At 41.0% G+C, this 23,467-nt stretch overlaps 1 protein-coding gene across 2 annotated transcripts in view; it reads left to right on the top strand.

The window, feature by feature from the left end:
* arhgef18b (rho/rac guanine nucleotide exchange factor (GEF) 18b) overlaps window positions 1-23,467 on the top strand; it is a 47,464-nt gene that overhangs the window by 4,445 nt on the left and 19,552 nt on the right. For both annotated transcript variants that reach the window (XM_067596926.1, XM_067596925.1), the window contains exons 2-19: window positions 375-529; window positions 699-1,315; window positions 1,741-1,909; window positions 2,910-3,036; window positions 3,155-3,209; window positions 4,386-4,460; window positions 4,644-4,752; window positions 5,156-5,330; window positions 14,483-14,550; window positions 15,513-15,558; window positions 17,127-17,334; window positions 18,002-18,108; window positions 21,031-21,171; window positions 21,427-21,677; window positions 22,306-22,431; window positions 22,560-22,677; window positions 22,820-23,074; window positions 23,198-23,274. In XM_067596926.1, coding sequence (XP_067453027.1) covers window positions 375-529; window positions 699-1,315; window positions 1,741-1,909; window positions 2,910-3,036; window positions 3,155-3,209; window positions 4,386-4,460; window positions 4,644-4,752; window positions 5,156-5,330; window positions 14,483-14,550; window positions 15,513-15,558; window positions 17,127-17,334; window positions 18,002-18,108; window positions 21,031-21,171; window positions 21,427-21,677; window positions 22,306-22,431; window positions 22,560-22,677; window positions 22,820-23,074; window positions 23,198-23,274 — 2,879 coding nt within the window. The remainder of the gene's footprint in view (window positions 1-374; window positions 530-698; window positions 1,316-1,740; window positions 1,910-2,909; window positions 3,037-3,154; window positions 3,210-4,385; window positions 4,461-4,643; window positions 4,753-5,155; window positions 5,331-14,482; window positions 14,551-15,512; window positions 15,559-17,126; window positions 17,335-18,001; window positions 18,109-21,030; window positions 21,172-21,426; window positions 21,678-22,305; window positions 22,432-22,559; window positions 22,678-22,819; window positions 23,075-23,197; window positions 23,275-23,467) is intronic.

Genomic DNA, 23,467 nt, shown 5'->3' with positions numbered 1-23,467 from the left:
ACAAGCGCACAGCTTTTCAGGCAGCTGAAAGCTCAGTGAAGGAATAATCTCCAGCTCTCCACCACTGACATGGAGACTAATGCTGGCTCACCGAGCAGTTGCCAGTGGTGACGGTGGTTTGTGGCATCATGTGAATCAAGGAATCTGTTTATGCAATGGAAATGTAAAGGAGCTTTCAGCGAGAGGCTGGAGCAGGGGCTGCAACACAGCTTTTCTTCCATCAGACACAAAATCACCCAAATTAATTTTGGTAGGTGTTGAAATCAGCTGCGTCTGTCTTTCTTTAGTACTCGCTTTCTCCTAATGGTATCGTCAAAGCTATTACATTTTTTGGAAAAATGTCACTCACAAACATTTAATCCTTTATTTTTCAGCATCAGAGTGCAAGCCATGTAGTCAGCCCTGTGGTCCTCCCATTGCCCAACTGAGTGTCCAACCTCCTGCTCCCAGTGGGACAGGATCGTCCTCCTCGCTATCGCCTGCCTCTACCGCCGAGGATGTCTTCTTTGGTAACACCACTGAGGACCAGGTAAAACACTTTATCCTACATTTCGATCATTTCCTTACTTTCTTACTCAATGTTTGTATTGTGGCTGATGTTCAACATATCTTTTTTTATCCTCTATCCACTTTCTTGTCTTTCCTCTATCTTTCAAAACATTTCGATGCTCTGTCCTGCCTCCCTTGATGACCTGCAGGATGCGTGTTCAGTAGTCAGTGACTACGACTGTCCCGGTGTGGAGTTGAGCAACAGCGTGGAGGACCTGCTGGCCCTCAACTCCTCTCTCAGAGACTCTGAATACTTCAAAGACCTCGAGGGAGGGGTACCGGCTTCACCGTCAACTGCAACCATAGAAACCACCGTCCCAGAGAGCAAAACCCTCCCTGTTGGCCTACAGGTGTCACAGAACACGGACAGTCCCGTCATCAACCAACCTGTACAGACTTCTCTGACCACACACTCCACTCAGGTCAATGCACCGTCATCCCCCTCCTATATAGAGCCTGCAGAACCTCAGCGTAGCTTTGTGGTCTCTCAGCTTAGTCCTAAATTGTTGCCAGGCTGTATCATTGACAGCGGTGACTCGTCAGGCCCTGCGGTAGGGCTCAGTTTAACAATTAATCTGAATGGACTATTGGGATCAATGGAAAAAGTGGAAGCGATAACAGGGTCAGAGGAGGAAAAGGAGCAAACCACTGTGGATGGCGATGAAGAGCCAGACCTGGACAGCTTTCCTATCCTGGTTAGATCAATGTCAACATCTCGAAGGCACAGCTGGGGTGTCCCTTTGTCCCCCATTAACCTGGGGAGGAGGTAAGATGGATGGATGAATGATGTATGTTTCTTAAATTTCTGCATTATAAGAGGAATTAAAGTTTTTGCTTTTAGAAGTATTACTTATTACTAAGTACTACTACTCATTACTAATTTCAACTCTCAAAAACAAAAACCTGAAGGGTTTTTACCCTTGGTGTGTTATTCAACTGAGGTGAGGGGGGTTTAGTTGGTTGGTTGTTCTTTCAATAGCTTTGAAGCTTTTAAATAAGGCAGGTGAGCCTACTTAGGGGAGTGAACATGAACCGTGTACTAAAATACTTTCTGAAAAACCAAACCCGAAAGCAAGACATAAATAAATTCAGGTTATAGAGCATCTCACTCAAAAGTTTTGCTCAGTTAATAGATCAAATTTCCTGCCTGAATAACCCCCTGCTGTACGTGTTGTTATGCTGTGCTGCCAGACTGAGTCTGGATACCATGGCCATGGACAGTGATGGAGAGAGAGAGGATGATGATGAGGACAGACAGTCCACCCAGCAGCAGAGCTGCAGCCACACAGCCTGTCCTGGGGATGAGCCAGATGGTCCCAGGCAGAGGGTCCCCTGTCCCAGAGCCAGGGTCACCAGCATGGTAATAAAGCCTCATACTTGAAGGATAAGGATTTTATTGTCAATAAATCTCATGAAAAGACCAAAACTAACAATGCGTTAGTCTGTCTCTCAATACTTTCCAACTTCCAATTGTCTATGGCGCTCAGCTCGAAGCCCATTAGGCTTAGTTCAGTTTTATATTTTCAATTTTAAAAAAGGTTAAGTAATATTATAAAACAGCAGGGCACTGTTGTTTTTAGCAACTGTAAGTCAAACAGGATTTGTTGGGGACTAGTGTTTTTGGTGGGGGGAGGGAAAGGGGGAGTTGGTTCAAGGTTGGGGATGTGGGGATGATTCAGTTCCTACACTCTTATTGGCTACCATAGTATTTTGTTCTATTACTATTTTATTATTTTACTAACCTGCCCAGGGACAGGCAGAAAATAGCAATTTGCCAAAACCTGGTACACTACATCTTTCCTTGTTTTACATAAGTTTAATGTTCCTTGTACATTGACCCTGTTCAAATAAAGAAATTCAAATACAATGAATTCAGATACTATTTTCAGCTACTGATTAATACACATTTAGTGCTCTGGTGAGTATTTACAGCAGCAAGCTGGTGTGTGTGGGACACATTTGGCCCATTGCAGTGGCTTTTTTGTGTGTTCTTAATAATTTCTATCTAATATCTATAACATGAGATCTGTTGCTCTTTTCATGGGATTTGTGGATAAGAAGAAAAATACAAAATATAACCAGACATTTCATTATAGGGAATAAGGTTGATGGTTGGCCACAACTTGAACACTGGACACAAAATAACCTCAGAGTTTAAATGTGCATCATTTGCAGTATTTTCACAACCTGCAGAAAAATAACCAAAGTGACAAAAAAACAAACAAACTAAATGTACCAACTAATAAAGGTGAAGTAAAAGTTATCATCATCTGTATTTCAGCTGTATGTTGTAGAAGGGAGTTAACACAAATGTAATGTGCACATGATTCACACTTGTGTTTATTCTGCAATGATTTCAGGCTGCCGGTGTTCCTGTCAGACAACTGTACTCCCGCTCGGAGATCCTTGCCACAGACGAATGTTCACGTGCTGCACACATCTCTCATGTTGTACAGACATCCAAACAGGCTGCGAGGGCAGCGGGAGGTGGGGTTGAGTGTTTGTGCATGTAGAGTACATGTTCGTTGATGTGTTTGACACTCAGCAGGCAGATGTAAAGAGGCTTTTTCATCACAATTGACTTTCTCCTCTTTCTCTCCTGTAGCAGAGGAGTTCGACCCTGAGGAAAACTTACATTCTACTGAAGGACAGAGCCATATGTAAGTCTACACGGTCATCAATTAAGTGTGCTAAAACCTTGAGTTAGGTTACAGAGGTCTTCCTGACTTGGAATACGCAGTGGAATATCCATTTCCTCTCCAGAAGATGCATCAGTCTGACTTGCAGCTCAGGTTTAATGACGCTTGAAAAGAAAAGAAAAGATACTCTTTTGCAGGAGGCAACTAGTGTTGATCACTTGTGCCATGTAAATTATACCTGCGGCAGCTTTTGAATGGTTCAGTACAGTAGTGCACATACTGTTCCGCAGTTGTAAATTGTTATAGTCTGCTATAGCTATCTAACTCCCACATAACAAAGGGGCTTTCCCCGTTCCCTCCTGACATTTCTGCTCCATGTCATACGTCTGCAACCTCCTCCTCCCACAGTCCTCTCTCCTAGCTCCTTAGATGGCCCCTTCATGTGTATGTGTATTGTATACGTGCGCTTGTGTGACTATGTGTGTGTGTGTGTGTGTGTCTCTGGTGATTGTGTGGACGCAGCAGACAAGGGAGGATTCTTCTCTAAATCACAGTTTGACACCCAGCTCCCAGCAGTCTCGCCCTCTCCTCTCCTCTCCTCTCCTCTCCTCTCCCCTCCTCTCCTCTCCTCTCTTCTCACAGCCCCGACTCAGGCTCAGTGTCTTGTTTGTCTTAGGCTGATGGTACAGAAAGTTCTGCAGGAGCTAAAGCTGTACCATGGGTAAGTAAACAGGAGAGGGAGGTCTGCTTGCTCCTACCACTGCTCAAACACCATCACAGTCTTCAGAGCAGCAGCAGGGCGTGCTAGTTTATGACAAGTGTGAAGCACTGTGTACGTGCGGGTGTCACTGTGTGTGTGTGTTTGCGTATGCATGAGTTTGACACGTGTGTTTGCATCTATCCGTTTGTGCACTGACACAGTGTGGCACTGACTCCGGAAAGAGACTGTGAAACACAAGTTGTTATTTTCACATCATTAGTTGATGTTTAATTCACCTGACAATGAAACTCAGCTGATTGAGTTCAACTTATCTATACTCTGTTTTTTTCTCTACATTATTCACTCATTTATTTCAATTTTCCAGCATGGTGTTTTGAATATTTCACAATCTTAGATTTAAGGTTCGGAGTTCATACCGGTTTTCCTCTGAAACTCACTGGCTCACCACAATAACATCGTCTCATTGTCTTCCACAGAGCGAAGCAGAGGAACGACAAATCAGATGCCAAAGGTGTAGCAAATGTCACTTGGTATGAGTTCCTCTCTAATGAGTAAGTACTGACCCCTCAGACATTCTCACATCTATGGACCTTAGGATGACAGTAAAAATTAGTCACAGATGATCAATTAAACAACTTTGAATAAGTGAAAGTAAAAAGTGAGAATGGGCTTATCAGATTCTGGCAGTAAAATGAACAATGTTGGATCTTTCCTTCTTCTTCCGCTTCTACTAGGAATGAGGAAGAGGATGATTCTTCAGAGAAGGTGGAGAAAGGTACCAAGGTAAAGAGAACTCTCAGCTCTCTGAGGAGCAGGGTGGCGGGCTCCTTCAGTAAAGACAAGGTAAACACATACCGCAGACAAATGGTGCATGTCATCACATACCTTGCTGCCTTAACTGTAATGGTTTATATGATCTAAGCAATAAGAGCATTAAAGCTTTAAAATCTTGGGACAAAATGCTCCATCACATTTTAACATAGAATTCAGAAAAGTGATTGCTGTTGCTGTTGTATTGCGGTACAGTACAAAAACCAAATCCTCAAGTGTAAACAGTTCACTGGTGTGCATGTTGCTGTGCACACAGTGTGCTAATCTTCTTACGCAAACCCTGTTATATATCCTGCCTCTGACGCGGTTATGAGGTATCATACCCAGCCATTCAGTATGAGCTGAAAATGAACTCACAAGTTTGCATGTAAACGCAAAGCTCCCTCTCTGTTTTGCTCTTTCTGTTCCTCTGCAGGGTAAGAACCGAGAAAAAGAGCAGCAGAGAGAGAAGGGGAAGGAGAAGGAGGCCAAAGAGAAAGAGAAATCATACAGTTACAAGCATCATTTGGTGCCTGGCTCTTTCTCCAGCTGTGCTACCTGCTCACTGTGCAGCAAGACCCTGCAGAAAAAGCACAGCATGCAGTGCATGAGTGAGTAACGCCACACAGCCACAGGTGCACACGTACCCACGCTCGTTCTTAGGCTGACACACACGTGCACAGGTGCTCTGCTCACACACAAACATGCATCTATTTATACTCATGTGACTGCATGACTGCTAACTCACCCACTTATCGGCGTGCTTGAGCACACAGGCAAACACACACACGTGAATTCATCTGTGACCACCCAAATACTATTTCTGAAGTAGTAGTACATGACTATTTCTGACTTCAGGTTATATTAATATACGTGTTGACATCTTTGTTTTGTAGCAAATTAGAGAACAGAAAAAAGCAAATTCTCACTTCATCTTTGCAACTAACACCATGTCATGACGCTCTAAAAGTGATAATTTCCCTTTCAGTTTCTGATTAGAGCATTTGAACTTGTGAATTATTTACACTGACATTGTCTGCACTTTTTTGCACTGCATCATTGCTGTGGGTCCTATTGTTGTACAAATCAACTCACTTGTTTAGATAGGATGTATCAGCACCTTCTGACAGTTGTTTATGTGATGCTGCAGCACGTCTTAACTTTGTTCCTACAGCTTGTAATATACGTCCTGTCTGTTTTGTGTGTTGGATGAGCTCTTACAATGAGGAGCTAGGCTCTGCTTTGTCTGGAGCTTCTTCAGCTTCTTGTGTCCATTCATGGAGCAGACCTGTGCAGGACATTTCAACACCGTGCCGCTCCTCTTTCTCTCATTCTTATGCCACTCCTCTGTAGCCTGTTAGTCAGCTGATAAGCCCTGCAATACCTCATGAAAGACACGTAAAACTGTGCAGGCAGTGGTGAGCAGAGCTCAGGGGAAAAACTGTGATCCAACAATACAGACTGCATGACATAGCAGGAGGAAAAAAAAAAAAAGGAATTTAGCAGAAACTAGTTATTGTATATTACTATTCTTACCACAGTCTTTGGTAATAGATGTATTGTATGTGGCATTAAATTGCGTTGAAAAAACATGTAAAGTATGAGTGTATATTATCAAGCTAATAATTATGACAGCATCTCTTAAATACAACATAAAACATTATTTCAATTAAGGGTTACTATACTGCTTTGGTGCACTGACTGAAAGAACTGAAAAGCACATGACAAATTTAGAGTTCAGTAAAATTTAGCCATTTTATAGATATTTGCACCAATGGTAGAAGAAGTGCTGAGATATTACTTACTCAAGTAAACTTAAGTACTTAAGTAAAAGTTGCTATACTTCAGTGTAAAAATACTCTATTACAACTAAAAGTCTTGCCTTCAAAATTTTTGTAAAAGCAGAAAAATATACTAAAAGTACCAAAAGTAAAACATACTCAGTATGCAGAATGACATCATTAACATATTTTATTGGAATATTATTACTGGTACAGTAATGTGGAAGCAGCATTTTCATGTGTATGTGGTAGTGGTGGTGGAGCTAATTTTAACTAGACTTTTAGTCATCACAATGCATCATATTTAAGCCTATTACATGCTTAAAATAATCTGAAAGGTAACTACAATCTGTAGCTGACAGATGCGTGGAGTAGAAAGTACAATAGTTAGTTACAATAGTAGTATAAAATGGAAATATTTACATTATGTACCTCATAATTTTACTGTAACTGAGTAAATGTAGTTAGGCACATTCCTCCAGTGGTTGCACATCATTTATTTACCACAAAGACACAGAATCAAGTTCTTAATTTATCTAATTTTCAGATGAAAAAGCATCACACTAAGAAGACTTGTATGTGTATCATTTATTAAAATAAATAGTAATTCTTCTGATATGATACAGCATTTACTGCTGTTAAAGGCAGATTTTCTCCGTACTTTTCTCTTCCAAAAACCCCATACAAGTGGATAAAAGTACTTTTAAAAGTGATACTTTTAAACCCACACAGGGTATTTCCTTTACATCATCATGACACAGTCATGACTAGTCAGCTGCGTCGACTTCTGCCACAGGTCTGTTGACATGATCCGTAATCCAGAGACTGTCTTCTCATAAGCCATGTGGTCTGCTGGTGGAGAATCCTCTTGACAGAGACTGCAGTCTCTAAACAGATGAAACGCTCAGTGTCTGTTTCACATCACCAAATAAAGTTTCCAACAAAGAGGAAGTAAACAGAATCATTCTCAATGTTGATGCTATTTCATTTTCTTTGAATTGCACTATTTCGAGACAGTGCTACTACTTCATTATGTCATGACTGTAGCCTAATAAGTGTCCATGCTCCTTCTGTTCTGCAGGAGACAAAGACCATAATAAGCTCAGGACATTTATAAAGTGCCAGTCTGACAGAGGGGATCTAATGTTGTTTTTAATAGTGTGCTTATTAAACAAAGTTGTTCTGGCATATATCAGAAGACTCAAGGCACCACACATCCAGTGTGATTCAAGCTGCACTACTTCAATTTGACATGAACCAGAAGCCAATAAGACATCTGCCTCTATGTTTGTCTTTCCCGATTAATCAAGAAATGGCTGTAGAGAGTGATATAGAGACAAATCCTACATTTTGACACTTGTGTTGTTGGTGCAAGCGCGCGCACACACACACACACACACACACACACACACACACACACACACACATACACACACGTACAGAGGCGTGAGAAAACAAGTGAGTGTCCCTTTAATTTGAACCCAGCCCTGTGGGGATTCAGCCTGTGGAATGCGTCGTTTGTATGCCAGAGATTGTTCCCAGAGGAGAGTAGGACACAAAACTGGACAAAACCAAGAATGTGGGATACTTGTTGCTGCTGATTTCAAAGCCCTAACTTATTTAGCTTAAGGGCAAACTACTTTTCTGTTTGGATGCAGCTGATTGAGCTCAAACCGGGTTTTGGTGTAACGGTAAGAAGCGGCTAACTTACTGTAGCGATGGTCTCCAGCGGGATCAGGTGGATAGACTCCCGTTTGTTTCGCTCAATGGACTTTTCAGGCATCCTGGCCGCTAGTTAGCCAGCTAAATGCTAATCATAGCCAACCGCTTCTCGCGTTTTCCTGCTAAATGCTTGTTGTTGTGTCGGGTTCAAGTCAGTTTGTTAACCAGGAAACCCTTCTTTTAAAGTTTCCACTACATGTAATTTATCAGAAACCGGCCCAAATTAAATCGCAGTTAGTCCTAACGTAACTACGGCTAGCTAACTAGCCACTTAGCGTGTTAGCCTGCTTACAACCGCTTCTATTTGAAAAATAGCTGGGTGGGCGTCAATTAGCTTAAAGTGATGTATGTTATAAACTAACAGACAACCACGTTAACGTTGTTTTATCGTTGTATCTGCACGTTGCCCTTAACTTCCCTCAGTTTAACTTTTTTTCTTTTAGTGTATTATCTGCAGTTTGCCTGGTCAGACTCTGCATGAAGCTCAACAGGTGATTGCTAACATTAGCACGCAAGATAACTAGTGTTATTTAACGTTTCGGCTATTTAAAATGTGCTCAGATGTAACGTTGAAGGGAATTCAAAGCTTTATAGAAGCAACAGTATTATCATTTACATCTTAGATAGTGCTATCTGTTGTGTAAATCTGGTCTCGTCTCGTCTGCCAGTGTATAACAGTGTCATGTATTCCTCCTTGTATTCCCACCCCATAATAATTGGCTCAGGCAGCTAACTAAATTGGTATTATAATAGTGCATAATCCTCGATGTGTTAAATGATGTTTTCTTGAGTGTCAAATTCTTGTCATTCCTCAGCCGAGCAGGCGATGCCCTCCCTCTACTATAACAGTGCTTTACAGGCATCAGGCAATAGGAATGACCCAGGCTGAGGGGTTACCATTCAGCCTGTCCCTCACTCTGATCTGACTGGGTCACATGGTGCTAATTGTGCTTGGCAGGTCTGCCAGAGCATAACAGCCCACTCCACTGACTCTGGGTCTCACCCATCTCACCCTGTTAGCACACCACTTCTCCATGCATCACTGCTTTGCCTTCCAGCACGCCTGACTCTCTGGATGTCTGCTCTTTTACAAAACCAAGGATCTGACTACCTCCCTGTACCCGCTGAGTAAATCTCAGTTGATTTTCACCTCTCGAGTTGTTTTTATCATCTACTTTTCTTTGTGTCTATTTGCCTGATTAGTCAGGTGACTGGTGTAATTGATCAGAAGAGGCCTAATCAGCAGCGGAGCTATGAGTTGAATGATGAATGAAATAATTGCTCGTATGTGACTTTACCACTTGGAAGTAAGGTAGAGCTTAATGTGAGAGAAATGTGACCGGCAGAGGTGTTTCGCTTCACTGAGTTAAAAAGCTCCCCGAGCCCCAGTTCCTCTTTTTTCACTAGATGATGTCATGGGTTGGCTGGCTGCTTTGCCCTAAGTGTTGATGTTTTTGTCCCATATTGTCTCAAGGAATTAGGAGTAACCTCTTACGCACATGCGCATGCAAGCAGACACAGGAAGCAGGTGATGTCAGGTTTTGGTTGCTGAGTGAAATACATGGGTTTAGTGTTTACCAAGAATAGGAAACCACAGGTATTATTAGCCTAACCTACATATTGAATTCTCCCCCCAAGTTACTTTGACCACAGATGGTGGCATTACACTATCTAAAGGTTGTACTGTGTACATGTGTCCGTATTTATGTTTTCACAGGTCTGAAAATAACCTGAAAACCAAAGTAGAAAGTCTAACAAAAAGAAAACATGGACGTCATGAAAAGGATTATTTGTTTTTGTATGTTTGTTGCATTAAAAGGTTGTTTGCAAGCTTGTCTAAAGGTAAACAGTTTCAACATGATTGACAAAAATGCACAGTTGACCAAATCTGTGATGATTTGACTGTCTCATAAGTTTTAATATTCTTAGTTAACCGAATCAAAACCAGTGGCTGTCTGGAAGGTATGAAATCAATCTGAAAACCTCTTTAGGAAACAGTCATCAGTGATGTTAAGTATACACAATCCCTTATTTAATGTGATAAAACTTGCTAACCCAGCAGCCATGGAAACTGCAATTCCACACACGCACAGTCTTGAACTTGACAGTGCTTGAAGGCAATATGATGAAAACAGTTCTTAAGTGTGCTGGTGCATGATGTAACCTTTTTCCTTGAAGAACCCTCCCTTCATTATCTGGAAGTCTGCTGATTCCAGTTGTGTCCTGAAAGATTACAGAAGGCAACACATTCATTCATTCTGTCCAGTAACAGTAAAATCTTACGTGATTTTAACTTGATTTGACTTTTTTCTGTTGTGTGAGTTAGCGTCTGTCAGTGATTTAGTAGGGCTGTAGTCAACCAAAGAAAGTCTTGGTCGTAATGGGACAGAGTGCACAGTAAACTCGGCAGCCACACATGTCTCTGTTCTCTATTTCTCTGTTTTGTGTCTTCAGGTTAGGCTAACCCATTGTTGCTAACTTTGGAGCTAACCTCCTTCACTTTTCCATCATTTAGGGATACAACAGATGTGACTTTTTAGCATTTATTAACTGACACACTGTAGTATGTACTGTACATTTCCTGCCAGACTGACAACTTACTACTAACCTTTTCCTCTGCCCCACTCGCATCCACCGTCATCTCTCTGCCCCTCGCTCTTTCCCACTCGCTACGCAAACATACTCCTTAACGGAGCCACGCTACCTGTGGTTTCCCAGGCAACGACAGAGGTTGACTCACGTATTGGAACAGCGCTGCACAGAGACTCCCAAACGCTTTCGATATATCAAATATTAAAACATATTTTTTTGGCCTGGCAGGGGTTCTCGTTGTGTCATTATGGAGAAACACAGATTCAGTAAGTGTTCAGTAAACGAGTACAGTCAGACCCAGCAGTCTCCATTAGGTTGGGCGAGTTCAAAGTTGTGAAAACAACAGGAGTGCCAGTGTATATATCCCGCCGCAGGAAATAATTGATTAATCCTGGAAAGCTATTGATGTAGCACTTTTCTCCTTATGAAAATAACACGGAGATTATTCAACCAATGAGAATTTAGTCGGACGAGGGCATATCGACCAACTAATCGACCAGCAGACTACAGCCCTAACTTTTAGGGTACTTTTTTTTTTTTGATGCTCAGGGCAAATGAGAGACAATGACGCACGTCTATCATCAACCTGGGAAGCAACCTAGGCTTGGTTTGCATTTGCATTTCTAGTTCATTGAATGACTCACTGAAGTGTGTACAGCGGGCCACAAGTGTACTTCTTTTGTCATAGTTTAATAGTTACCAGTCAGCAGATGTTGGGTGTGGTGGTGGTTTTGACGGTGGCTGAGTGTCCCGTGGATCAGTTGCAAACCACAGTGCTGTTGACTCGACTGACTGACTGCAACTCATCACGTTGCTCATGAGATGCTTGAATCACACCCAATACTGTCCACTGGACTGTATGAAACACTTTGTACTGGTTTGAGTTGTGTGTACTGTGATCTGTCGGTCCTGGCTTATTTTCGGTTGCAATACTGGTATATTTTCACTGTGGTTATCACACACTGCGCTATTACCAAACGCAGAGGTGGTCTGTAGCTGAAGTCGGTGCTGATAAGTGCTTCAATATCAGTAAACGGCAAACAAAGTGTTCTTGCTTATCTTAGGATAATCTTTTACTTCAGCTGTGCAAGAATTCTTTTGATTACAATTTGCGTATAATAACTTCTACTACGCATTCCTGAAAGGAAATGGCTTACTTTTGGTTTCTTCAGTGATGACTTTAAAAACATTGAAATGACACTGCTTTTTTTTATTCCATCTAGATCTGCTTACCAAACATGGTCCTCTTATCTTATCCTGTTCTTAACAATACTGTCCCGAGCCTTTCCCAGTCTGTGTGTTTGGGCTTTGTTGAAAATGTACTACTGGCCTGGTAGACTTAGACGTTGAGGGCTTGTTGTGCTTTTTGCCTTTTGTCTGAAAGTGCCAGGCTGGCAGAGAGACTGGAATTTTGCATATTAGTCGGAGTGAGGTGGAAAATTATCTTTGGGTCCGGCTGCTCGACTGCTGATGAGTTTGTTGGATTACTGACTTCATTGCCTGTATCCTCCTCTAAAGGTAAAAATAAAACAAAAAAAAAACTTTTCTCTGGTGAAATCTGAAGAGGACTATCTGCTCCAAAGCAGTAAGGTGTTGTTCATATGAGATGTTTTGTGCTTTTTGGCAAACTATGCACTACTCGGTGCCTACAGAGGGATTTATAGGGCTTGCATAAAATGTAGCAGTTCAGTACTACTGGACCCAAGTCAAAGAGGGACACAGAACTGCTGGTGAAGATTATTCAGAAGCCAGTTTCTGTTTTCTTTTCCTTCAGCTCAGCCAGTAATTGTTCATTTATTACCAGAGAGAGGGAGGAAGACGAGGGTAGGTTTTAGATTGTGAATGAAGTCAAATAATAGAGGAAATTGGTGAGGTTATTGGCTAGAACTAAAAGGTAAATGAAGAGAGATTACACTAATACTCACTTAGTATATGCACTTAATCCTTTTATGGCCTTCTTACTTGACCCACACATGCAAAAATGATTATCTCTCTCATGCTTTTACTCTACAGGAAGGAGGGTTTTTTTGATCATTGTCTCCATTGTACTACAGTAGTACACAGAAGAGAAGTAAGCAATAGAAGCCTTTATGGTAGGCTGTACAGCAGTTACTGGAAGTTGCCAGTATAGGTCATGTTTACAATGTGTTGTTCACAGGAGTGCCACCTTTGTCATCACACTGTGTAACCAGATTCAAACAATCCCCTCTCTGCCTCGTGCCTACTCCCATGTAACATGGTAGAGAAGGGATTTTCAAACTAAAATGTTCACTTTGTTACATCCCATGAATAGTAGTTCCTTCCCAGTCAAGTTTGAGTTAGTTTGTCACTCGGATCGCTAACCATTCAGCGAGAATGAAAAAGAAGAAACAAAAAAAGTAACCAGTAAACTAAAAATACTGAAAATATTCCATGTTATCATAAGAATTTAATCTGAGTATTTAAAACAGGTGAATGATTGTAAGGACACACAAACACTGACACTGTGATTTAGATTTTTTTCTCTTGTATTCTCCATCATTGAGTGACCCACGTCATTCAGGCCACTGTTTGTTTAACTCATCAACCCTGTTTCCACTGACCGGCCTCTCTACAGAGGGCTACTTATGTTTGCACTTGTGTACATATGGTTTGCATTGAATACCATGTGCTTCTTGTCATGGTCAACTTGGTTTTACCTGGCTAGGTTGGGATCAGACTTTGCATAGTGATAATTTGGTTGGACGGCCTTGTGAAAGGCTTCTGCTGCTCACCTTATACAGTATGTAGCCAGGCAGCAAGATTGAGTTGCTTTGTTTTGCCAGTGTTTTGTCTTTCTTGTAGTTAAGTGGAATATGAAGGGGAAATCTTACTATGCAGCAGTGTGGTTTTCCAAAACAACTGTGATTTGTACCTGTGCTAATCAGCAGAGATACAATCAGTCATTTCATCTAAACCTGACAGCAGTAGCTCTGTTTTCCCACACATGGAGAAGTAGAAAGTAGACAAAAGAGAAACATATTACTGAGAAAAGGAGGGAGTTTTCCTGACCTGCCGACCATGCAAGTCTGTATCATGTAGGTGTAAACAAACAAGAGCCACCGAATTACTGCCATGCCAGTCTCACATAGCAGGAAGTGATCCTTCCACTTTGTGATGAGAATACTGGTCTGAAAATAAACACTTGGAATCTGCAGGCAGTTGAAAAAGCCATGCCTTCAGGCTTTTGTTTAAGTAACTTTGCTTGAGTCACCACCTCTACTTTGAACATTGCCTTCAGGAGCTGTTGTATTGGTTTTTTTACGTTTCAAACTTGGTTTACCGTTTCATTGTTTTATTGAAAATTTGTACTCTGAAGGCAAGGGAAGGTTATTTGTATAGCACATTTCAACAAGAAGGCAATTCAAAGCGCTTCACATAAAACGTAAAAGGCATCAAGACAATGTAAAAGAAGGACAATGCAATATAAATAGACATTTAAATACAACTAAAGTGTTAAATTGGAAATAAAAATAAGCTAAAATAGAATAAGAATAAGATAAAACAGGAGAATAAGAGTTACAGCAATCAGAAGCCTCAAATCTGATTCAATAAAAGGCAAATAGAAAAGTATACTGTATACAGTGTGTAACTGGTCCAGCGAGACTAATGCAATACTGACTCTGAGTTCCTGTCCTGCTGTTTTTCAGATTGTGCTGTGAACGTTCACAAGAGCTGCAAGTCTCTGCTGGGTGAGTGCACCAGCAGCAAGAATAAGGTAAACACCACACTGGAACATAGAAAAACAAGGGTTGCAGTGGAGTAGCCCCGGTACCTAAACTCCCATTGTGTTCCATTATTTTGCTTATATACACTGTTTATATGCACTTGTACATGGCCCAGAGTTTTTATCAGTAGCACAGACAATACATTTCAGAGTAAAGAAAACACAGCCACAAGATCAAGAAAAACATTGTCAGTATTGTTGTGACACTTCAGTCAGATTTATGCCTCTTTATGGCAGCGTATTGGCAGTCTCATGATAGGCAAGAAGCGCATGGTGCAGAATTAGCTTTCATGTTGCATATTTATAGCAAAGGCGTTAAACCTTTGATTGCTGTAGCACCACTGCTACACTAAATGTATGTTGTGCTTCAGCAAGCTCTGAGGTGCATGTATTATGTACTCAAAGAAATTGGGTTTTACTTACATTCACTTTCATTCACTTTGTATTTGAGTGACCATCATAGCTGTGCTAATCACAATAAATAAAATGTGACTAGCTTTACAGAAAAGGACTAGATTACTGAGCCTTCTTCAACCTGCTCCATGTCGTCTTCACTTTCAATAAACACTTCCTGCACCTGCAAAGTTCTTGCTTTCTCCATGTAGCCCAGGATGTATGCTCTGTAGCTCAATTTTACAGGAGATGCAACAGTCTCCACATTTAAGTACTGCAACACTAATACAGAGAAGCATAAATCCACTTTTGGCAGGAAGGTTTATGCTCTTATTCAATCGAATGAAGATTATATCCCTCTGTCCACTCCTATGAATCTGCCTGAGATGGACTTCGCTTGTTAAAACGGAGTTCTTGACCATGTGAGCACTCTGGTCCTGTAAGGAAAGTACAGTAACAGCGTGCAATTTTTAGACATTTTGTAATCTGTCACTCAGCTGATAAGAGCTTGAGAGAATGGCCTTGAAAATATGCCGCCTTTTTTCATTTTCTCCACACAGAGAGATTCTCTACAGAGGAGAAGCTCATCTGGATCTCCCATCCTCGGTAAGTAGAAATTCCATGATTCACATTTAAGTCTCATGAATCCCACTGACCACAGTATCAATTGATGTATTTGCATTGACGATCGGAAAGGTGGTTTAGTCCCCTGGTGTCAAATTAAAGAGAGCTGGTTGCATCTCTGGTTGTTTGCAGGGGATTAAACAGATTAACCTCATGACACCTGAGCGTAGAATCGTCCTTTTTTTTTCCCCTTCAGTTTGCGAATCTTTGTCTTACTGTTTGTGTGTGTTATGTTGTGTGTGTCTTAGTGCAGAGGGGGTGACACACAAACATATAGTACACCACAAAGATTGGCCTCCAACAGGCTGTAGACAAAGGTGATGATTAGCCTTTGTTGTTTACCTCTTGTCCAAACTCAGGATATAGATTTATTAATATTGTACAACACAATATATTCAGTAGTTGAATTTATATCAATAACAAGAAAAGCATAAGGAAATAAAAATAAGACCATTGCAAATTATTTTTAAAGACTATCCGATTCATCCTTATGTTTTTTTTTTTACTTTACAAAAGGTTAGATTAAAGTTATTTCTACTTGTTAAATTGATTAACCTCAGAATAAATGTCCAGGGTGCTATTATTATTATTATTATTATTATTATTATTATTATTATTATTATTATTATTATTATTATTGTTATTATTGTTATTATGAAGTGGTCCATCCTAGGAATCAGCAGGTATTGTTGCATGTGATTGAACCCACAGGAGACATGAGGGGCAGCTGCAGCTTAAATTAATCTCCTGTAGCGGTTGTTATTCTCTCGAGAACAGCTGGAGTTGTGTCAACCACACACCCGATTTCATCTCATGTCCTGCTCCGGCCAATCAGTAGCCTGTGCAGGGGGTCGGGAAGACGGGGAGCAGGGGGAGGAATCGAAGAAAAGTGAGGAATCAGAAAGTGCGAGAAAGGGTTGGCCTCTTTTCCAGAGGTTACTATGAGAGATTGTATATGAATCATCTGGGCAGGTTGCTTATAAAAACCAGTCTCTCCACTGTCCTCTGCTTCTTGTGGTTCACACCAGTGACGGTGCATCACTTACTACTCTTATAATAGTGACTACAGATACTGCGACGGCTACTATTGAACTTTACCTTGGAGTTTGGAGTAGTATCCTCCTCCCTCTGCCATTCCTCCCAAATAGAAACATTTACAATGGATTTGACGATGACCAAGAGCACTTACCAAACTACAAGGGCTTCCAAAGCTTGCTCCAGGACTGCAAAACCATCCTCCTCTTCCTCACCCTCTTCCTCTGCCTCATCACGGGGTCTGTCCAGACGCGTCGGGGTGCGAGTGTTGATGCACCGCGACCTGATCAGCTGCCGTTTCTTCCGATCCCTGCCTCGATCCTGGCTGAAAAAATACCGGGGTCGACTCGGAAGGGCGTCAAACAAGCGTCCACTCGCCTCTTCATCCCTGTCGTCGTCCTCCTCTCTAAGCTGGTCATCTTCTCCTTTCTCCCTCTCCCTCTCCTCTCCTCGTTTCTCCTCGTGTTCTTCCTCCGTCCCTTCTCATTCACTTGTCTCTCGTTTTCCCTCCCCAGCGCTAAAAGACCGGGACAGAGAGCGGGAGCAGTCAGGCACAGCCTCATCGCAGTTCCTGGATGGCTCCCAAGGTGTTCCCAGCGCCCCAGGCATGACCATTTGTCCGCGGGGACCAAGCACTCAGCCTCCTGCCGCCCATACCACCAACACTACCGCAGCCTCTGCCCACAGCCTTGGCTACAGCCTCCATCACAACAACAGCTCAGGGTCAGTACCTCTGCCATGCAAGTTAGACTTCAGTGAAGACGTTTTTTTGTGCAGAAACGTTGTTTATTTGTCTTTTTCTTCCCTGCTTTTTTCCCTTTTAAAAGACTAGTTCTGAATGACAGGATTTTATATTGTTTGGACTTGAGTTCAAAAACCAGCACAAAAACTAGTAATCTGTTCTCAAATCAATAATGATGTTTGCAGGATCTGCTGTATGTAAATGCTGAATATTTTTAGATTCTTGTCTTTGCTGTTGAAATATAGTTTTTTTTCAATGCCATCGTAAGATGTGTATTTATAGGCGACATATCAAGGCAAGCTGTCTTCTTTAATATAACAGCCTTTTGAAACTGAGTCTAGACAGTTCTCAGTGTGGACTGCTGTTCCACTGCATCGCTAAGAAAAGTGTGTAGGGAGAAGGAGACCGAGACGGATGTAGATGAGGTCTTAACGAGCGCACGAGAGAGTGATTGTCGGGCAAAACTAAGGAAAGCGGGAAAGAAAAATGTAGCTGTCTGTTTTTTATTGTGTCTATTTTTATGTCATTGCTATTGGCGAATGTTGGCTGGAAGTTGGAAGTTTATTTAGGCTACAACCAGCTAGTGGGATTAAGTTGTACTAGTTTCAGCATGTATGCCACCTTGGACCTGTGGTTGTCATCCCTCAGATCCCTCCCTGGGGAGATGGATGAGACCGATGCTCTCCGCTCCAAACGCTGCAATGAAGACGCCGTTTCCCTCGCTCCCTCCACCACCGAGTCTATCATCGTAGAAGGTAGGTTGACTCAACGGGGTGGGGATTGAAAGTCAATTCCACTATTTTTTGGTTGAAATCGTGTACTCAGAGAGAATTACTTACTAGGGGTTGGAGTCGCAGATGTACTCACAATATGATACTATCACAATATTCATCCCATGATAACGATATATCACAATATCTGTAGCTGAAGAAGAAAAAAAATATATTTCAAAGAGCAGGAAATTGTCAGATAATGTACAATGTTCATTAACAGTACATTAGTTTCACAGAAAAGAAATGCCGCCAAGTATAAATATCAGAACACGTTGTGCCTTTCACACAGTTATACAAATAACCCAAAGATTTATTCCTTTCCTGTGGCAGTAAACACAACACATGACTCACCGATAGTGAACTCTGCTATATTCAGAGCTTTATAAGATTACCATTAACATGACAAACAGCAGGGCTATAGCTACGTACTGACTACGGACACTCCCCTACAGACACACACACACACCACAAAACCTCTTGTAGTAGAGCTGTTAGCTCATCTACAACACAGTTACCACACAGACATACAAAGAGCCATGAATGTGCTTCAAGTGACAAAGCTCCAGCGGACTCTCTGTGTTTCCAGCGCAGACATGGAGAGTCTGACAGCAGCTGCTCTCATGGTCACCTACAATTGCTGTTCATCTGACTGTCACCAGTCTGTTCAGCGCCTCCATAAGGAGGCGGAGAGTAGTGGTGCTCTGGTAGTGGGAAGTCAAAGCAGCTGAATCAATTCTGAGCGGTCCTATGTTTAAAAAAAAAAGTATCAATACTTGGCGCCAGTGTATCGATTACATATCACAAGTGGAAATATTGCGATATGTTGCTTTTTTTTTTTTTTTTGTTATGGTGGTGACTGTTTTTCTAACCTTTTCTCAGCCTGTTCAGTACTCTTAAGATCTGTGCATTTTCCTGAGTGCAGAGTGGTAGTTTGTCGTCAGGGAGGAGAGTGTGTGGAGCGTGTTTTGTGGAGTCAGGGGTGACCTCACCCTTTCTCATTAAGCTGGACTGTGTGGGAGAGAAGCAGACTAACTGGGCACTAGCTTGCCACCTACAAAACCATCTTTTTTTTTTTTTTTTTTCCCAGCTGCCATGCTCCAGAGTTTGTTCTGTTATCAGACACACCCTCACCATGAAAAAGCTACTGCACCAGTAGAGCTCTGTCTCTCAAGAGCAGGGTGACTCAGTTTCTTATTTATTATCTCTGTTGTTCTACAGTATATTGGAAAATAACAAAAAGAAAGAAAGAGGAAAAACAAATTTGACAATACTTACATTTTTTTTTACTTTTACCTTTTAGGCATTAATCTAACACTCACAGATAACAACCTACAATCAGCACACCGCAGTATCAGAAATCCTAGCCACAAACACCTTTTTTGAGGAAGTCCCTGCATTTAAAAGTATCATTGGTTAATAAATTATGTAAATCAATACGTATCCGTTTTGAGTAGGGGTGAGTGATATATCGAATAAACTCAATGTATTACTGCTTGTTCTACGTGGGATGTAGTAAATGACTTTATTGCAAACATTGAGTACAAATTGTCACATAATGTTTTTTAAGCCGCCAGCATGAGACTCGTTTTAGTGTTTTACTTTTCTTGCTCTCTCCTCTCACAGACACAAAAAAAAAAAACCTCACCTATATTTCGCACACATTCACCCGCCCATCCAGACCACCCTCCTGGGCGAGTTTGATTCATTTTATTATAATAGTACTTAATTTAACTCTTATTATAATAGTACTTTATTTCACTTTATTATAACAGTAGTTTAGTATTTTTGTAGTTTAGAGTACTTTTAGAAGAGATTCCAAAATACCAAGATTTATACTGTGTATCACAATATAGCCTAAACATATTGCGATATTATTTATAGGCCATATCCCCCAGCCCTAGTATTGAGTTTAGAGTACAGGCTAAGCTACATCGTAGTGGCTATAGAGCTGTCTGTGTTGATCCTCTAAACCACTAGTTCAGTGTTCTGTTGTCAGACTACAACTTTAGATGCACTCAGATTAAAGGAAAAAAAAGACCTCATCTTTTTTCTGTCACCTATGAGATTAATATCCATCCTTAACTCATGTAGTAACACACTTAACCAGATTCATCCCATTTAAAATGCATTTCACTGTCATGACTGGATGACACTTTTTTATGAAATAATTGCTCAAATTAAAGTTATTTTTTAGGTCGAATTTATCTCATGTTTCATTTTTTTCACAAGTTTTGTTTTAACAAAGAAAGTATGGACACTTTCTGTTGTTGAGATAAGATTACTTTAATCAGATTGCAAGTTGGTGTCTATATCGTTTTCAACCCTGCCAAAACACAAAAAGACAGATGAGACATTAAGTCAGCAGAGAAATATTCTTAAACTAATATTTGGTTCCATTTTGGATGCTTCACAATAAGAAATTGGAGGACTTTTCAAAGGAGTAATCCCCTGAAAATCCTTTATTATTTATAAAGGATATAAAACGAAGAGGATTCTTCTATTAAAATTTCTGGGGACTTGAATAACCTGAAGTCCTTTAAAGGAAATAGTCTTTACATTTTTTGTCATCAATCATTTTGAGAATGTTTGATAGGTGCTGTCACCTTAGTGTTGATGAGACAGACCATAGGTTGCATGATCAGTCCCACAACTACAAAATGATTTTGTTATGCTTAACTGACCTTGAGGCAGACTTTGAGTCCTTAACATAGATAGTATTCTTCCAGGGGTGCTGCTCTGCTGACCTTGACCTCTGACCTTCCTGTGAAAACAGAGACCTAATTTTTGGCCTCCAACATGTTTTTCCTTATATGTGCAGTTATATATTAGGAATCATGTTAGATAGAGTTTTGGATTATAACACTAATGTTTCATAGTTTTTAATCCATTGGCTCCTTTCCTCAGATACTCACCATGCATCAGTGCGGTCTGATCTGGAGTCTGATGCCCAGGACCTGGAGGCAGAGTCTTGGAGTTTGGCAGTTGACCAGCAGTATGTTAAGAAGCACTCTAAAGAAACAGTGAAGAGACAGGATGTGATATATGGTAAGTGTGATTTCTTACGTCATGAACCTTTTTAAATGAATGAGTTACCTGTCCTGAGGAGTGATAGATAACTCTTTGATGGGACTGTTTTGGTGACACAACAGCAGGGGTACATCAAAATAACGTTTATGCTGACCCCTGACAATATTTTTTTAAGGAGAAGGATGGCTTGAGACATACATTGCGAACCAGCATTGTACATGTATGTGCTTTCCATGGCAGAACATGAACATGTGACTTTATGCCATTGCACAGAGCTCATGCAGACGGAGATGCACCATGTGCGGACACTGAAGATCATGCTGCACGTTTATGTACGAGAGTTGAAGGAGAACCTCCAGATGGACTCGGCTAAGCTGGACTGTCTGTTCCCCCGCTTGGAAAACCTCCTGGAGCTTCACACACATTTCCTGTCTCGTCTCAAAGAACGCCGGCGAGAAAACCTTGTTACACCCTCCGACAGGAACTATACTATCAACAGAGTGGCAGACATACTGATCACACAGGTAGGGGAGGAGGCAGCCTGTCAAAGAAGAACACACATACATGCAAATTCCCAGCATCTATTTCTGTGAATACATCACATAATAGTCATACATGCACAATATGATACACAAATTACCAGAGGTGGAAGAAGTATTCACATCCTTTACTTAAGTAAAAGTACCAATACAGCAATGTAAAAGTACTCCATTACAAGTAAATTTCCTCCATGAAAAATCGTACTTAGGTAAAGGTACATAAGTATTAGCAGCAAAATGTAGTAAAAGTATTAAAATAAAAGTACTCGGTTTGTCTCTCTGACTGATATATTATTATATATGACGTCATTAGATTATTAATACTGAAGCATTAGTGTTAGAGCAGCATGTTACTGTTGTAGCTGCTGGAGGTGGAGCTAGTTTGAACTCTACTTTATATACAGTTAGCTAGTTTAGTCCAGTGGTTCAAAACCTAGGGGTTTGGCCCCTCCAGGGAGTCACCAGATAAATCTGAGGGATCATGAGATGATTAATGAGAGAGGAAAGATGAAAAAACAAATCTGTTGGCACATGGGCTAGCACATGTACAGACTCACATACTGCAGGTTCTAATACAGAACAGTCAAAGATGACAGTTTCCTTTGTTCTCCAGTTCTCAGGTGAAATAGGAGAGAGGATGAAGGACTGCTATGGAGATTTCTGCAGTCACCACACTGAGGCTGTCAACTATTACAAAGAACAGCTGCAAAACAACAAAAGGTTCCAAATTATCATACGGGTAAGACACATAAGCATTTGTCTTATTTTTCAAATAAGATTTAATCCACAGTGCCTCAGTTATACACTATCATAGATCAGTTTGCAGTCTGATGAATGAAATTAAATTATGCTTCTTCTTTTTCTCAGAAAATCCGCAACCTGTCCATTGTTCGGAGGTTAGGAGTGACTGAGTGCATTCTGTTGGTGACACAGCGCATTACCAAGTATCCAGTACTAGTGGAGCGCATCCTGCACAACACTGAGGGTCTGATGTTTCACATGCATTTTCTGCTATTGAAGTAGAATCAATGTCCAAGAGAGTACACCCATATATTCAGTGAAGAATAACTTAACTTAATGTCATCTATTGTGTAGAGGTTCATTTTTTTTTTTTTTCCTATCTCTAGCGGGTACAGAAGAACACGAGGAGCTGACTCGGGGGCTGGGTCTCATTAAAGACACAATTGTTCAGGTGGATGCACTGGTTAATCTCCATGAGAAGACATCTCGGCTTCGAGACATACACAACAAGATGGAGCCAAAGGCACAGGGAAAAATCAAAGATGGCAGAGTGTTTCGCAGGGAGGACCTGGCACCGGGCAGGAGACGGCTGCTGCATGAGGGCACAGTCAACTGGAGAGCTGCCTCTGGCAGGCTCAAAGGTATGGCATGAATAAAACAAGATACATTACTGATCAACCAGAGCAAATAATTTTGGATATACATATTCCATCTTTCCAGTTTACACTCTGAAGTCTAGTGATTTTTGATTTTTGTCCTTCCAGATATTCTTGCAGTGCTCCTCTCTGATGTGTTACTCTTGCTACAAGAGAAGGACCAGAGATATGTATTTGCTACAGTGGTGAGTGATTTATCTTTCATCTCTCTGTCAGTACAACACTATCTAACAAAAACATAATGTATATTAAAGAAGAATACTTGATGAATGTGCAGTAAGATATGAGTGGGAACAGAATTTTCACTCCCAGGTGTATATTTAATGACTGTTAATTTCATTCATCATTTGTTTTAATACTTTTAAGTATTAGTTATCA

Source organism: Thunnus thynnus, chromosome 8 (assembly GCF_963924715.1).
Source record: "Thunnus thynnus chromosome 8, fThuThy2.1, whole genome shotgun sequence".
Classification (NCBI taxonomy): Eukaryota; Metazoa; Chordata; class Actinopteri; order Scombriformes; family Scombridae; genus Thunnus; species Thunnus thynnus.
This window is presented reverse-complemented; position numbering and strand designations above follow the sequence as displayed.